At 42.4% G+C, this 17,407-nt stretch overlaps 1 protein-coding gene across 8 annotated transcripts in view; it reads left to right on the top strand.

Annotated features, from left to right (window-relative positions):
• Positions 1 to 17,407, top strand: part of iqsec3.L (IQ motif and Sec7 domain 3 L homeolog) — a 63,952-nt gene that overhangs the window by 6,935 nt on the left and 39,610 nt on the right. For all 8 annotated transcript variants that reach the window (XM_041585956.1, XM_018241147.2, XM_018241148.2 and 5 more), the window contains exon 2: positions 17,076 to 17,144. In XM_041585956.1, the coding sequence (XP_041441890.1) occupies positions 17,076 to 17,144 (69 nt within the window). The remainder of the gene's footprint in view (positions 1 to 17,075; positions 17,145 to 17,407) is intronic.

The following is a 17,407-nucleotide window of genomic DNA, read 5'->3' as shown; positions in this document are numbered from 1 at the left end:
CTGTTTGGCTTTCTGAAAAATTCTCGAATTTAGCACAAAATTTGCGAAATGGCGCAAAATTTGCAAAATTAGATTTTGACACCGGTGTTAAAGTCAGTGGGCATTCGTATAATGTTGACGCGCAACGGTCTTTATGCGAACGACTGGACGCGGGCGAATTTATTAGCCCATAGCTACCCTCTAATAATAAAACAGTACCTTGTACCTGATCCCAACTAAGATATAATTAATCCTTAATGGAAGCAAAACCAGCCTTTTGGGTGTATTTAATATTTACAAGTTTTTCTAGTAGACTTAAGGTATGAAGATCTAAATTACGGAAAGATCCATTATCCTGAAAGCCACAGGTTCCGAGCATTCTGGATAACAGGTTCCATACCAGTACCTTGTACTTGATCCAGCTAAGATACTGTATAATTAATCTCTATTAGAGGCAAAACAATCCTATTGTGTTTAACGTTTAAATTATTTTTTAGTAGACTTAAAGTATGGAGATCCAAATTATGGAAAGACTCCTTATTCAGAAAACAGGTGCCAAGCATTCTGAATAACAGGTCCCATACATATATATATATATATATATATATATATATATATATATATATATATATATATATAGAATAAATCGGCACTCACCATTCCTGTAGTTAAATGGCCGGTGCTAACCAAATTCATGAATGGCAGTCCCTGCATCAACGCGTTTCGACTCGCAGAGAGCCGTCGTCCTGGCGACAGCTCTCTGTGAGTCGAAACGCGTTGATGCACCATGCACTAATAAAAATATTTTGATGTACCCCTGAAGGGTCAATGCCGGGAGTGCTTTCATTGGATTGCCATATATATATATATATATATATATATATATATATATATATATATATATATATATATATATATATATATATATATATATTGAAATAATTAAAGAATAAAATATATTTCTAAACTAATTTCCAGTGTACATTAAAGGGGAAGCAAAGGTTCAATCAACGGGGGGCAATTTTTAAGTCCCCGAAGTGATAATTACTTTCCTGATGCCCGGCTGGTACTTTTCATTGAGCATCATGGAGCCATACTCTATTCCTTTTTCCTCTTCTAATATCAGTGGCCAGGGGTTCAACTATAGAGGAAGCAGACCCCGTGGTTGTGGGGGATCCAGGGAGCAGGGAGGTCTCTCTGTAGAATTAAAATCCCCCCTGGGGAGGGCGTTGCAGAGAGGGAGGGGGAAGCAGCTCCAGGCACACTTGGACACTCTGAAGATTCTTTTGGCGGGGGTTCCAGCACACTCCGATGTCAATACCCCTGGGCCCACAAACATGCAATAGAGTGAAAAAGCCGTCTTTTTTGTTAAAATGTAGTTAATTTTATTGTGTCCATTTTGGATTGCTTGCAAGTGTCCTTATTGACTCTGGGGAACACTGAAGCTGGAGGCTAGCGTAGGTGAATAAATTCAGCAGCCATGGATCCGCTGCAAATTTCTCTATTATGCGGGTAGCTAAAAAATTTGCAGGCAAAAAATTCACAGCGGAAAAAAAAAATTTCCGCGCGTCAGAATTGTCACGCGCATAAAATTGCTGCACATCAAAATTATTTTGATGTCCACTGACTTCAATGCTTTTTAGAAATTATTCGATGCATTGCGAATTTTTTGCCGTTTCGCAAATTTTTACGTACATTTGTGAATTCAATGAAGCGAAACGCCACAGATTCGCCCATCACTATGCGCCAGTCAATGAAACAGTTGTGCAATTCCCAATCCAGGTGACAGTTGTACAAAGTGCAACTCATGGTAAGGGTGAACTTATGCTGCAATTAATGGGGCAAAAAAATGCTGTGTTATGTGTAGAAGAAATTGCACTCTTAATACAGTAGAACCACAATGTCCCCAGGACTGCCAAAAATAGACATAAAAACCCAGTTTACCTGCGTCAGAAAAACTGTGTAATTTCTGGGAAAACATGATTTCTTGGAACATCTACTTAAAGGTGAACGATATGTAAAGGTCTAAGGGGTAGTTGACCTTTACTTCAACTTTTAATATCCTATAGATTATCCTATTCTTAGCATCTTTTCTATTTGTGAATTCATTGGCTTGTTATTGTTACCTTTTATGCCTTATCTTTCTATTCAGCCCCTCTCATGTTCGTCTCCCAGTCTCTCATTCAAACTGCCTGGTTTCTGGTACAATTGGACCCTAGCAACCAGAGAGCTTTTAGGGTCAGGGCACACGCTCAGATTCGAGATTAGTCGCCCTGCGACAAATCTCCTCTTCTGCGGGGCAACTAATCTCCCCGAACTACTTCCCGCTGGCTAGAATGTAAATCTCCGACGGGATGGCACTACGCTTCGTTTTCCAAAGTCGGCATAAATTGCCTCACAAGGAAACTTCGGGCGACTTCATAAAAACAAAGCTCTTTGAGTGCCATCCAGCCAGCGATTTACATTATAGCCGGCGGGAGGCAGTTCGGGGAGATTAGTCGTCCCGAAGAAGAGGAGATTTGTCGCCGGGCGACTAATCTCTCCGAATCTGAGCGTGTGCCCTGACCCTTAAAAATTCAAACTGGAGAGCTACTGAACAAAATGCTAAATCAGTCAAAAACCATAAAAAGAGGACTAATGGCAAAATGTCTCCAGATATCCATGTCTACATTATCCTAAATATTTACATTAAAAAGATTTGGATTTCTATAAGAATAGTGAATTCTGGACGCTTTAGTTATAAGAGACTGGATCATAATTGTATAATCCCGTTAAAGGCAAACTGTGCTGCGGCTGAGAATTTCCTTATCTCACCTTGCACTTCAATAGAAGTTAAGTTCCGAAAATTCTCCTGATAACTTGATTATAGGTCATGAAATCTATATTGGCTGTGTGTGAATAACAATCGCCGCTGAATGGGCCCTACAGAGCTAACCTGGAGTGATTCTTGGCATTAAGTCAAGGGCCCTTGATGTAAACTGTCCACTGATGGGGTCCTGCTTATTGCTCATGGCGGTGGGATTGCTGTTATTTATTGATGATTCCCATACAAAGGAAGATCCATAGCTATTAAAGTGTTCTGTATTCAGCTCCCTGTGCTGCTATAAATATTGTATCTTGCTGTTAATTCCACATTGGCTGTTGCTGCCGAACACGCATTACAGTCGGATGCTTCACGCCTCACTAAACCTGCGTTATACATTGCTTTGAACAGGGGCTCTTTCTGCTCCATGCTGTACAGTGGATATAGTGCGTACATAATATAGTCCCTTGGGTGCGCATTAAATGGCCCCGTCAATGTTACATTCTGGTTCTGCCCTGGGGAATTTTATATATTTATATGTGAGTTGGAATACGGATTGGTGATCAGTGTGGCGAGTTCAGCCCAAATGATGGCCATGGAGAGATATGCGCACAAGTGAAGATTTTTGGGTATACTACAGGGCTGGAACTAGTAGTTGGAAGCAGGGACTCATGCTTAGGGTACAACTGGGAGGGGGCTTAAGGACCCTATGCACATCAAGACACAATAATAGATCAGCGCCACAGGCTATGGAAAAAACGAATAAAAGAATGCAAGATTGTTAATATTCAGTGCAGTCACCAAAGTGTTACAGCACTAATCTGTGTGTGTCTTGATCCATAGAAAGTCTATGCACAGATTTTTCTTGTGTGTTCTAAGGTGCTTTAGTGATTTCTACAAAGTGCTATCTCCAAAATAAAATGAAAATTACAATTAAGTCAAACCCTGTGCACATGCCTCTGCTGCCTTTTCTAACTACTTGTATTGTAGCACTGGAGCAAGAGCTGGTTGGGGTGGTGGTGGAAGGTGTAATATAGTAGGGTGGTGGTGATTAGTGAGTGGTTTGGAAAGAGGTGAGAAGGGAGGTGGGGACTTGGTAGTTAGCAGGTTAGGAGGGGGTTCAACAAGCAGGGGGAAGGGTTGTTGTAGTGGGTCAGGTGGAGTTCCGAGTGCCCTTGCTTAGGGAGCAGGTCCAGGTCTGATCTCCTAAACCAGTGGTTGTCATAATTTTTTAATTAAAGCTCCAAACGGTGTTCAGGGTCCCTCTAGACTAGAGAGGTTGAAGATATAAGAACATAGTAGTGTGTCAACCAGTCAGCCAACAGCCTCAGGGATACTTATGGCAGCACCCCAAATCTTAAACTTCAGATTTTCAGGATATCAATTAGTCATTCTCCACAAACCAGCACTCAGCCTGAGATCCCCCTCCCACTCTCGGCCTCTGTGCCAAGCCCCCCAGGTGAGCCATCCGACAGTTTGGGAACCACCAATCGAAAACTGTATAGCAGAGTAGAAGGGGTCTTAAAAGTGAAATAAATAACTGGAAGGTGACAATTTTGTTAAATATCATTGGCCCGGGGTACCATTTTTCCATTGCATGTTGTGCGAGGGTGCAGCTGCCTGTATCACACTGCAATGTAATTGTAACATGAACGTCCCCCCCTTTAAACCTAATTATCCCTATAATCCAGCATGAGTCAGGGCAGAATCAGATTTATAGCTAGAACAGCAACCCTGTCTTTATAAAGACACTTAGCCACGCACTTTTACTGCTTACATGGGCACATCTACACTTCCTCCATAGGAAACTCATTAAAGGGAAAATCGGCCATATTTATAAGTGGGGTTTATGTCTCTGCCAATATTCACTATAGGCCCCTTAGTGCTCATTGTCAAAACACTTGTGGCGGAGGCATAACAGTCGTCAACAATTAATGTTTGACCTCATTAAGTGTTTTTTTTTTTTACTTTGCCTTTATCTATCAACAAGACAAGTGCGAAATTGATTTTTTTTTTGGACAAGAGAAGACTGTAGTCCAGCAATACTTTCCATTTGAAATTATTTTTAAATTCTTTTCACTCTTTGGGAGTGTAAATCACCAAAAAAAGTCAAAAGCAGGAGGAGGGAAATGTAGGCCCTATTTAGGTTCTGACTCCTGGAACAGTGTAGCAGTCAGCTGATTAAAGGACTAGTAACATAATCGGTGTTACTGGTCCTTTAACAGACCTGGAGGAGTGCTGAATGTGGTGCTGAATGACTGGGAGACCCAGTGCTGTCTATGGTGCTGAATTAGTTGCATACCGCAAAGCTCTGGGTGAACAAGACATATTTTAACCTCTGATTGGGCCACCTATGGGTGCTACAAGGAATGCCATAGATATACTGCCAGTTCTAGGTTGGTATAACTACATAATCTACCATTCACCAAGGGATGCAAAGCCTCAGTGTAGCAACTGCAGCCACCCTTTAAAATGGGCAGCAAGAGATATTTCTGTCATCATTAATACTGATGATTAATAAATGAGCCCCCACAAGTCTGAAATCCCCACTGTCTCCCTTGTGATTTGTTCCCGTATCTATTTCATGGGTTACATTTTATTCGGCTCCTGATATTGGCTCATATTAAATGCAGTGAAATGATACTGCAAATTGCTTACTGCCATGGGTTTCTGGGCGACTGTGGTAGAGTAGATGCGTATTTTACACACCAATAAATACAATTATCTGGGTAGGCATTGTATACAGTAAGGAACATGGACATCTGGGAGTATTTCACACTCTAATAAGCAGTGAGTGCTGAGCCTGCCTTTATCATCTGCCTTTATCATCTGCATATGTTATTAGTGTCTATTGTATGCTGGAATAAATAGGGAACTCTGGAGGGGGGGGGGGTTCATTGTGCCCATACAGAAAATGTGAGGGGTTTAGGACTGCAGCGTTAGAGTGGGATTCCAAGGTCCATGGCTGCTGTCACTTGAGAATTCTGCCCTCCCTCCTTACTTCCTCTGTGCTTAATTTTTTGCCATTGGAGCATGTCAAGAGAGAGCTGTTTTTGCCACACATTATAACTAGCCATTGTTACTTTGCCTCATGGCAGCAGCCCAGCCTGTGGCCCACCAGACAATCTGATATCTAGGGCTTACTTTCACAACTAAATACAGTGTCGGACTGGGACACCAGGGGCCCACCCAAAAACGTTAGACCAGGGGCCCACCATAAAACCTTAGACCAGGGGCCCACTCTCAGTACTTATATTCTTCATCTCCTCAATCAACCTCTATTCTCCTAGTTTGTTTTTTTTACATACTGTAATCTATTATTCCATCTATTTAGCCTCTTTCTTCTCATATAATAGGGAATGGCCATGAAATAAGCCAAACGTTAAGCAGCATGAGGGCCCACTGACACTTTGGCCCACCAGGAGTTTTCCTGGTATCCCGGTGGGCCAGTCCGACACTGACTAAATATAATAGGTGTCATCAGAGTTAGACTGTGCTGGTGGCAGTAACGCAACTACCCTCTTCCTGGGCCTGGGTAAAGAATGTGTGGTTTCCTTATGACTTTTGCAGTGGCGCCATCTCCAGCAGGCCCTGAGGGGGAGTGAACCCTGGTGTGATTGCACCCCCTGCTCCCCCAGTAGTTATGCCACTGACTGGTGGGACACTGGGAAATAAACCAGTGGACCTGGCCCAGACTGCTCCCCATGGCCACATTAGACTGTGCAATCCCTAACCTCCTCCCTCCCCAATCGATAAGAGCAGATAAAAGAAAGTATGTGCTGGCAAGAGGGAAGGGTTTGGAGGGGTGTTGCAGCTGGGGGCCCATGGGGCAGGTGTGTGTAACCTGACCCCTCACTCTGAAGCTGGGAAATATAGGAATACTAGGGCCCAGTAGGTCCAGAGCCCACTGGGAGATCCTCTGGCAGAGCAGACCATCCCTGCAAAAGTGTGTAGGTGTCCTGTAGTTTTTGGAATTTTTGACCATGTTTGTTTAGGGGGCTGGGAGATGACATGTTTGTATGGACAGTGGCTTTGTGGGGAGTTTGCAGTTTAGGCAGGCATTTGGGGATGCACAGGGGTATTACATTTGTACTGGTTTATTAACAGGGATTGATTGTGGTGGTAGAAGTGGAATGAGCACTGTCTGTGGTGCTGAACCTCCTCAAGTGCTGTTAGTGGTGCTGAATGACATGTCAAGGCAAAATAAGCAGGTTCCACTATTCCTTATGCTGTTGGCACATTGGGCATTTCTCCAGGAAAGAAAATCCCAAAACCGGCCCCAAACCAACTATTCAAATAAATGGGAAGCACCTGAACTGCACTCATATGAACAGGCATCGGATTTTATCCCCCAAGACATTCTAGTACAGCAGGTTGTTTTGGTAAAAAAGTGAGTCAGTGGTAGGAATAATACCTCCGTGCAATAAACAAGGATCTTGCAGGGGAATAAAACTCATGTATAGACAGGCATCTTGTGGAGAATTAAGCTTGTGTCAGCAGGGGGTCTCTGGGGAATCACATGGGTTATTTTTTAACATGGAGTGGGAAGGTTGCTTGGCATTCCTCACTGTAGAAACAGCATTAGAATCCTCAGAACTAATCAGTGTCATGGAGAGGGGGGAATTTATTAGCAAGAGAGAGCAGAGTGCGTGGGGTAGGGGCATCACGGCTGTGCTGTTGGTGGGAAGAGGGGGCTAGGGTTTAGACAGAGATATTCTGGACCAATAACAGGAGCTTACAATCAGGTCACAGCTGCCTCCCTACATGCAATGCCCTTGAGCTTGTTATGTGCACAGATAGGGGCATGTTGCCAGGTTTATCTGCCCCAAAGATCCAGCAGGGGTGGTACTTAGACAGGATAATGGATGGCAGGGAGAAAATTCAGCGGAAAAGACTATGGGATTATCTCCTGTTTATTAGACAGCTTTATCTGATGTGATATTATCAGCATCCCCGGCTTAACCTGTAATTGGACAGGGACTGGGACATACACAAACATAGAATCTGATGGCAGAAAAGAACTAGTCGGCCCATCTTGCCTGACCATTCAGCGCTATAGTTATTTTTATAATAGCTTTGTATCTGTCCTCGTCATGTTTCAGTTGCTTAAATGAGTTAGTTGTTCACAGGGGTCTGGGTAAGGGCCTTGGGCTGGCCCAACCAGTGGCACTAGAGCTGCTGTTGATATAGAATTCCCCAAATCAGTTAGAGCAATATGGCTCGCCTTCTGCATCTCTGGGGGACCTTAGTGTATCAGCCTTGCAGAGCTAGGTGCATTTGTGACCCCCAGCACTAGGTATGCCTGTCATGAGCAGAGCTCTTTTCTTGTTTGCAGAGCAGTGCGGTGTCTGCAGAGTAATTTTTGTCTGTCACCTGTGTCTTTGCATTTGCATATGCAGCCAGCACGGGGATTTGCACCTGAGTGGAGGTGCATGTCCCTGTAATTTGCTGAGTAATGGGAAGCTCTAATGTTCATGGCAAAGTGCTTTGTGGGGGGGTTTCTGTGCAAAGTGAATAAAGCTGTTGTGTTGCATGCTGCTATGGCGAGAAATTGCCTGGCTCCGACCCACTATTGGGCTTGAGGGCCCTCCACAAACATGACACCGGGCACCACCTTCTCACTCTTCTCTTCAACCTACGTTTCTTTTCAATTTTATTCTCCCCCATTGTTTTGTCTCCTTGCCCCCTCTCTTTCATGTTTCCTTTGTGTCTATTTTTCTACTTCTCCCCTCTTCTGTCTCTCTGTCTCTTACCATTCTCTTCTTCTTTCTTTTCTTCTACCTTTGACCCCTTCTCACTCTTTTCTCCCATCTGACTTCTATATCTCTCTCTAGTTTCTCTTCTTCTGTCTTCTACTCCTAACCTTTTTCTATCTTCCTATCTTTTTCTGCTTCTGCCATTTGCCACTTAATTACCCTTTTTTATCCTCCCTTTTCTCTCTGTCTGTAATTTCCTAATTTTTCCCTTCTTGTCGTCATCTGTATCTCACTCTTCCATCTTTTTCTGTCTCTCCCCATTTCTGCGTTCTTGTCTATTTCTGCTTTCCTTCTTTTATCCTCATCTGTGTTTTCTTTGCCATCTGCTTCTCCCTCCCTACCCTTCCATGTTTATCTTTATCCTCCTGTCTGTTCTTATCTTCTTCTCTTCCTTTGTTCACTTTTGTCTCCCTCTTTCTACCCTTCTGTCTCACTGTGCTTCTGTCACTTTCTTCCCCTTTCTTTGCCTCTTCTTTAACTTTTTTCTCTTTCTCTTCAATGTTCTTTTTTCCATTTCTTATGCCCAATTTCACTTTCTCCTTTTTGTTTCTCTCTCTTTTTAACCTATTTCTCCTTCCCTTGTCCTACCCATTTCTTCCAGGAGGATGCACCAACTCCAACAAGTAGAACTTGACACACCCTGCAATAAAGAGATTGTTGGTTATGCAAGCATAGGGGGAAATATGGGAAAATAGGACCATGACTCAAAAGGCCTTATTTTAAACCTGAGTGTCTGAAGATAAATGAATTTAAAACTAAGTCATGGGGCAAATGGTAAAACTTCTGCAGGCGTTGGTCCAATTGCATTATGGCCTTGAGTAGGGGTAAAATACTGGAGTGAATTGGTAAATTCATTGATGCCGACATCCAGTAAAACATTTTCTGGGTTTATAGCCTTTCTTTGGACTTCCCTCGGGATTTAGCTAAATGCTCTCCATATTGCTGATCATTGGAAGGAGTGTACAGAACCACCCCATGGAATTTTCTGTACATCCCAATCAATTTCTGACAAAGCCCTGGACAGATAGCGTTGGGGAAGTTGAAGTTTGGCCCCAGGTACAGGCCAATAAGCTGCCATCTTTAAACATGGCATCCACAATGACCGAGGGAGAGCCCTGATCCTCCTCCCTGCCTGCTGTATATACATGTCTATGTAACTCATAACCAACCTGTGTATGGAGACATATGGCTCTGTTTTACCCAGCCTCATCCCTCTCATTCTTTCTGATTCCCTTCTTTGGCCATCCCCGCGGCGCTTCCCTGGTGATATCCATAGTAGTTCCCTCCTTCCTTTAATAGAAAGGTCAGCTCTTATGCCCCAGTAATTAACCTCCTCCCACTCCGTAGGATTCTCCCTCAGTAATTAGAGAAGATTATCCTGTCAGGCTGAGCTCTGAAGCGGAAATCCCACAGTTATTATGATATTAAGCGCGCTACACAATCACACAAACACGTACACTCATGTCTCTGTAGGAACTCGCTGCGTCCAAAGAAACCCCCCAAGCAGCATGTTAATAATGACATTGTAAAGAACATCCTCGTCGCTATGGCAACAGAACCTTTCTCTGACATATTATGTTTTTCTAGTCACTGTTGGCGGTGGGGGGGATTACGTAATACCGATGGTTACCGGTTAACTGCTTGACCTCTTTTATCAAGTGAGTGGCTGCCGGCTCCGGATCAGAATCGTTAACCTATAATAGACATTAGCAATCGAATCTGTGATTACAATGGGAGGGGTCAGTGCTTTGTCCCTTGGCAGCCACAGGCACGTTTCGTTATTCGTGGGCTCGATTCCAGATTGATCTGTGTCACAATGGAAATTACCTAAAGGCAAGAGTAAGAAATTGAAATACAGGGATGTCATCTATAAACCCCCATACACCCTGCTGTACTAGGCCTGAACCCAAGGTGCAGGACAAAGAGGAGACATTTAGTCTCATTTATGAATTCAATTAGCATGCACTAAATGTACATGGACGATAAGGAAACCTAAAGTAATCACAAAGTCCTACACGACCAGGGTGCATAATATATGGGAGATTGCACCCATTTTATTCATTGGCACCCTGCCCCTTGGACTGCCAGTACCACTGTCTGGGAACCACTGATCTAAGAAAAATCTCTAATATATCAATATGAATAGAATGTTTAGTACCTTGAATATGATATACCCTTAAAGGGAATCAATATGTCATCTTCCTACCATATGTATAAATACAAATATACCTAGAAGGAATGTTCTGGGCACACAATAAGCTATACTCTCATACTGTACTGTCTAAGGGAATCAATATGTCATCTTCCTACCATATGTATAAATACAAATATACCGAGAAGGAATGTTCTGGGCACACAATAAGCTATACCCTCATACTGTACTGTCTAAGGGAATCAATATGGCATCTCCGTCCTCCCATATGTATAAATACAAATATACAGAGAAGGAATGTTCTGGGCACACAATAAGCTATGCCCTCATACTGTACTGTCTAAGGGAATCAATATGGCACCTCCTCCCATATGTATAAATACAAATATACAGAGAAGGAATGTTATGGGCACACAATAAGCTATACCCTCATACTGTACTGTCTAAGGCAGTGATCCCCAACCAATAGCTCGTGAGCAACATGTTGCTCTCCAACCCCTTTGATGTTGCTCCAAGTGGCCTCAAAGAAGGTGTTTATTTTTGAATAAGTTTTGGTTTGCAAGTTTTGTTTGTATAAAAAACAGGTCAACTGCCAAACAGAGCCTCAATGTAGGCTGACAATCCACATAGGGGCTACCAAATGGCCAATCACAGCCCTTATTTGGAACTCCAAGGACATTTTTCATGCTAGTGTTGCTCCCCAAATCCTTTTACTTCTAAATGTTGCTCACGGGTTCAAAAGGTTGGGGATCCCTGGTCTAAGGGAATCAATATGGCACCTCCTCCCATATGTATAAATACAAATATACAGAGAAGGACTGTTCTGGGCACACAATAAGCTATACCCTCATACTGTACTGTCTAAGGGAATCAATATGGCACCTTCTCCCATATGTATAAATACAAATATACAGAGAAGGAATGTTCTGGGCACACAATAAGCTATACCCTCATACTGTACTGTCTAAGGGAATCAATATGGCACCTCCTCCCATATGTATAAATACAAATATACAGAGAAGGAATGTTCTGGGCACACAATAAGCTATTCCCTCATACTGTACTGTCTAAGGGAATCAATATGGCACCTCCCTCCTCCCATATGTATAAATACAAATATACAGAGAAGGAATGTTCTGGGCACACAATAACCTATTTTGCTCTTTTTTAATACACATTTAACATAACAGGGTATTTTCTGATGAGGAATATGATGGGTAATTGCTGGGTATGATGGGTAATGCGCAAGGAAGAACAAACAAAATCATGGGAACTGCAGAAAAAAAAAAAACTGCATTATAGAAATAATTTGATATTTTAAAAAAACACAGCTGTTCCACATTGAGCCCAAAACGACTGGAAGCAGATAAATACAATTTCAAGCACAGTTGTGCAGTGCTGCGGATCAGAAATCTCTGAATTACAGAAATCCCAAGTCACGCACATGTACAAAGCAGAGCAGAGGATCCCAGCAACTGCAATTATACTTGTTATTGTTACTGGGTAATAAATGGTATTCTTTACAAAAGGAAAAGCTTGCGCTAAGTTTGCTCATAGTCTGTACAGAGAGATCTCATAAAATTATGAGTAAACTTAGGGGCTGTTCATGCTGAATTGTGCTTTTATTGGGATGCCAGTGCTGCCATAGTTTTATGGGATCTCTCTGTACAGACTATGAGCAAATTTAGGGGCTGTTCCTGCTGAATTGTGCTTAGTACAGGGGAATACCTATGCTGCCATAGTTTTATGGGATCTCTCTGTACAGACTATGAGCAAACTTAGGGGACTGTTCCTGCTGAATTGTGCTTAGTACAGGGAATACCTATGCTGTCATAGTTTTATGGGATCTCTCTGTACAGACTATGAGCAAACTTAGGGGCTGTTCCTGCTGAATTGTGCTTAGTATAGGGGAATACCTATGCTGCCATCGTTTTATGGGATCTCTCTGTACAGACTATGAGCAAACTTAGGGACTGTTCCTGCTGAATTGTGCTTAGTACAGGGAATACCTATGCTGCCATAGTTTTATGGGATCTCTCTGTACAGGCTATGAGCAAACTTAGGGGCTGTTACTGCAGAAGTTAGACCATGCCCACTTTGAATATATAGATAGCTAAGCATCTAGTTTAGGTCTTTCTAAAGTATCTCAGTGTTCTGAAAAAAAGGCACTGATGCAATTTAATTTATAATGCCCATAAAACACTAAGCAGAGTGAATGCAGTGGCAATTCCATGTAAACTACCCCCAGAACTTATATCAAGATGGCACGTGGCAATTCCATGTATAAAACCAAGGGGTTGTAGGTCTAGCAAAAAAACATACAACAGCTCATCTAATGTGATGGGAATGGTTATTGTTTTTTCTTTTTCTTCAAGTTTTCTTATTGGGGGAAAGGGGAAGTATTCCTTTGATTTAAAATGGTAAAACATGTGTGTCATATATGCAGTATGTGTCATTTTCATATGGCAAGTAATATGTACCCCTTATGCCTAGCAGCATGCACACACTTTTTTGCAGTGGGCACTGTGATGCTAGAATTCTGGGTAAATTGTTGCACCAATTCTTGCACCAATTCTTGCACCCTGTCTACTCTTAGCTATCAATGCCCCTTATGGTTACTGAATGGGAGGGAGATTTACATTATACTGAAATAAATGAACTCTATGGCCTGTCTGCCCATCCCCTGAGTGGCAGTTGAGTCGACCCATTTATTGAGCGCCCCCATCGAACTTGGTGCCTGATCAGATCCCATAATGGGGTAATTTAGGAAGGTATGGCAGGTGCTCATTAGATTTGCTCGACTCATTACAGGAACCTTGGAATGAATGTCCTAGCAAATTTGCTCTTTGGTTTTCCTGCTCCTAACATTAATGCACCACAGCAAGCCGCCGGAAGAGCGTGCAGTGTATAACCCAGCGATCTGGAAACAACTTTACTTTTAACTTCTCTGCTGGGTTGCGGGCCCCATCGGGGGTGCAAGGGCACAGTCCATGGTGAAGCTGCACCTTCTACACCCCCGATAGTTCCACCACTGAACAGCCCCCTAAACTTGCTCATAGTCTGTACAGAGATATACCATACAGCTATGGCAGCATAGGTATTCCCCTGTACTAAGCACAATTCAGCAGGAACAGCCCCTAAGTTTACTCATAGCCTGTACAGAGAGATCCCATAAAACTATAGCAGCATAGGTATTCCCCTGTACTAAGCACAATTCAGCTGGAACAGTCCCTAAGTTTGCTCATAGTCTGTACAGAGAGATCCCATAAAACTGTGGCAGCATAGGTATTCCCCTGTACTAAGCACAATTCAGCAGGAACAGTCCCCTAAGTTTGCTCATAGTTTGATAGTTTGTACAGAGAGATCCCATACAACTATGACAGCATAGGTATTCCTCTGTACTAAACACAATTCAGCAGGAACAGTCCCCTAAGTTTGTTTATAGTCTGTATAGAGAGATACAATAGGATACATTCATGTTACCACCAGGTATATCTCCTTTATATCAGAATCTAGTGTGATCCTCAGTTCCCCTGCACCTAGTTAGCAGCATCAACCCCCCCCCCCCCCCCCACTGGGGAGTCTATACCTAAGCCTTTTGCTTCGGCTGATGCTCAGCCAAGATCTAAACATTTCCCAGAGGAGAGTTTATTCATTGTGCCTCTTCACCAAATCCCTAATGCCCTCGCTGATCCTCTTTAGCCTGCCTGCACTAATCATCTCCTGGCTGCCCCAATTTCTTATCTGTCTACACCAGCACCTCTTCAGCCTACTGCATTTCAGCTAGAGCTTAACTACAATTCCCAGAATCCTCTACAGCTTATTGGCCCATGTAAAGAGGGGGGATAAAAGTTATCCCATTAAATTAAGAGATTATAATTCTAGATATAATTGTATCTTCTCTTTACTAAGATAGAGTCCCTTATTTGTTGCTATGGGTTACTACCCATAGCAACCATTTACAAATGTGCCAATCATTGATGAATGAGCCCCACTTCCAGAGACCAGTTGGATTTCTTAAAGGACAAGTAAACCTTTAAAATAATAAATTCATTATTTATTTTCTTTCAATTCCACAATATTAAGGGATATAGGTACTGTTAATATGAATGAATTTTGTTACAACAGCACCAACTGCTGGTCTGTTTCCCACTAGTCTGACCACCAAGTAGTCAAGGAAAATCTTCTTCTTCCCTGGCAGAAATAAACAGCAGGTGGCACTGTTATTCATTTTCATTATATTAGCAGTGTAAAAACTGATACTAATATCTTGAAAACTAGAAAAAAGATGAATGGAAACTGCAAGTGAATTCTGAACAATTTTATATTTATTTGATTTGAGCATATATATGTCCTTTAAACACTTGAATTTTCTATGTGTTCTGTATTTTTGTGTTGGTATGGACATTACACTGATGGAATTCTTTCCAGCTCAGCTACAGTATTATAGAAGACGTTCAATTTATGTTATTTGTGCCCATTCAGTGTGCTCATATTGCTTGGGGCCCTATAGGTCAGTGCAGGAGATACTGAATAGCAGCCCTTGGCCATTTCCCAGAATTCCCTGGCTGACCTATTTCACTTGCCTAGAAATGTCATGACCTTAATAAGTAACAGAGCAGAGACTGGCCCCTGCGAGTGCAAAGGGACATGCAGAAGTGTAATTTATTCATTAGAATCACTGGGACAGAAAGAGGATTTAATTGCAGATAGAGCAGCTCAGCCGGGAGTATAGAAATGATAGACAGGCCATGATCCCATCGCAAAAGGCATCAAAGGGCTTTTATTGACTCTATCTCTTGGGTTTGAGCTTTAATACGGTCCCTGCCTATTCTCACCTTTGGTACCTTTGGTGTCTGGTTTAATTAGTGAGGGTTAGAGCGAGTGCCTGCTTATTTGTGTTAATGGAAAGGGGCCGTGCCTGCTGTGTGTATGAAGGCAGCTCCTGTATTAGTATAGCTATATGATACCACATGGAATCTGGTATTTTAATAGGGCAAAAATATGCTACAGTTGCATAAGTTGCTTGTTGTACTGACTAGTGTCGAATAGAGACATATGTCCAACCTGCTGTTCCAAGGACCCTGTCAGGGAATTGTAGTTCAGCTCACCGGTAGCTTGGACACTTTTTCTAGCCTGCTATGGAACTAGCTACAGATTATGCACTAGGCATACATAGCTGGTTCTATGGGTCCCCATCCTTGCTGGGAGATGCAGTCACAAAATCTCTACGCTTTTTGGCCATCCTCACCCCCAGTGCCACCCCATCATCCCCAAAATTGGGCCTGTGCTCTCTCGATGACTCCATTTTATAAAGAAAGAGATGTTCTGCTTATATAAGCAATAGTACAACAACAAAGGGCATCGTGAATTCTAACCCAGTGTTTTGGGTCATGAAGCTGACCCCCAGACTTTATTTGGGTCCTCTGGAAAAAAAGGTTATGAACCCCTGAAATAAATCAATATTGACCTATAATGTCTTCCTGCATATTTATCATGTTGGGGCAATCAATATCAAAATAAGCAAATACGGATTGTGATCAATCAGAGCACCGGTTCCATGTGCCTCACTGCCTACGGTATCTAAGAGCACAGATGATTGCAACTGTCGGTTTTATAGACTGTCACCCCACCGGCAGAGCTGCACTTAGCGACAATCAACTTGCTCTGCACATCATGTTCCGCTCGTAGTGAACAAGAATTATGGGAACGAGTGAAGCTTGAGGTTCCATTCCATTTAATGGGCAGTGTATTTAATATGATTGTTGGGTTACATTTTACAAGCGGCGCTCATGAGACCTCCAGCACTGGTTGCAAATCACTGGGTCTCGAAGAGGTCACTGATGTGGAACAAAATGCATCGGGGCTTGTGTTTGCAATGTGCGATGTTTAAAAGGCAACTATGCACCATACTAAATACAGGTATGGGATCCATCAGCCGGAAATCCGTTATCCAGAAAGCTCCAAATTACAGAAAGGACGTCTCCGTTACACTTTTTGAAAAATAATTTCCTTCTCTGTAATAGTAAAACAGTAGCTTGTACTTGATCCCAACTAAAATATAATTAATCCTTATTGGAAACAAAACCTGTAGTGCCAACTATGGACCTTATGGGGTAACCACCCCTAAATTAAATCCTATCACTCCTGACCATCAGGCCACAACCCCTCCGGAAATTTTATTTGGACTATAAATATATCAGAAGCCTGGTTCCCAGTGATAAGGAGCTTGAAGTGAGGCAATGGCTGCTTAGGCAAGTTTGAAACGGCAGGATGAGCAAGGAATATCTGGGATGGAATTAAAAATGAGGAAATGATTGCCCTTCAAAGATGAGTCTTGGTGGTAAAAGTGAGAATTAAAATGCTGCCTTTCTTCTCTCTACAGAAATGAGACTGTGTTGCATCAGTTTTGCTGTCCCGTTGCCGATGCTGAGCAGAAACCATCTCCACCAAGGTGAGTTTGTAGATATTAGGGCTCAATTTAACTCCAAATCCATGTCAAGCCAACGGGCCATATCATGGTCTGAGACTGTATATCCTTTGTGGCCTGTTATTTTCCCTTTACATAATATTTTGTAACTGTAACGATTATCGATCTTCTGTGGGCTTCTTTATGGAGCATATCCATGATTTTTCATGTTCTTCAATAGGAATATTCCTGTTTTGTCCTTGGTTTTACAAAGATGTACCTTTACAAAAAGAATAAATCTGAAATAA

Source organism: Xenopus laevis, chromosome 3L, assembly GCF_017654675.1.
Source record: "Xenopus laevis strain J_2021 chromosome 3L, Xenopus_laevis_v10.1, whole genome shotgun sequence".
Taxonomy (NCBI): Eukaryota; Metazoa; Chordata; class Amphibia; order Anura; family Pipidae; genus Xenopus; species Xenopus laevis.
Note: the sequence above shows the minus strand (reverse complement) of the source record. Positions and strands in the feature narration are given on the sequence as shown.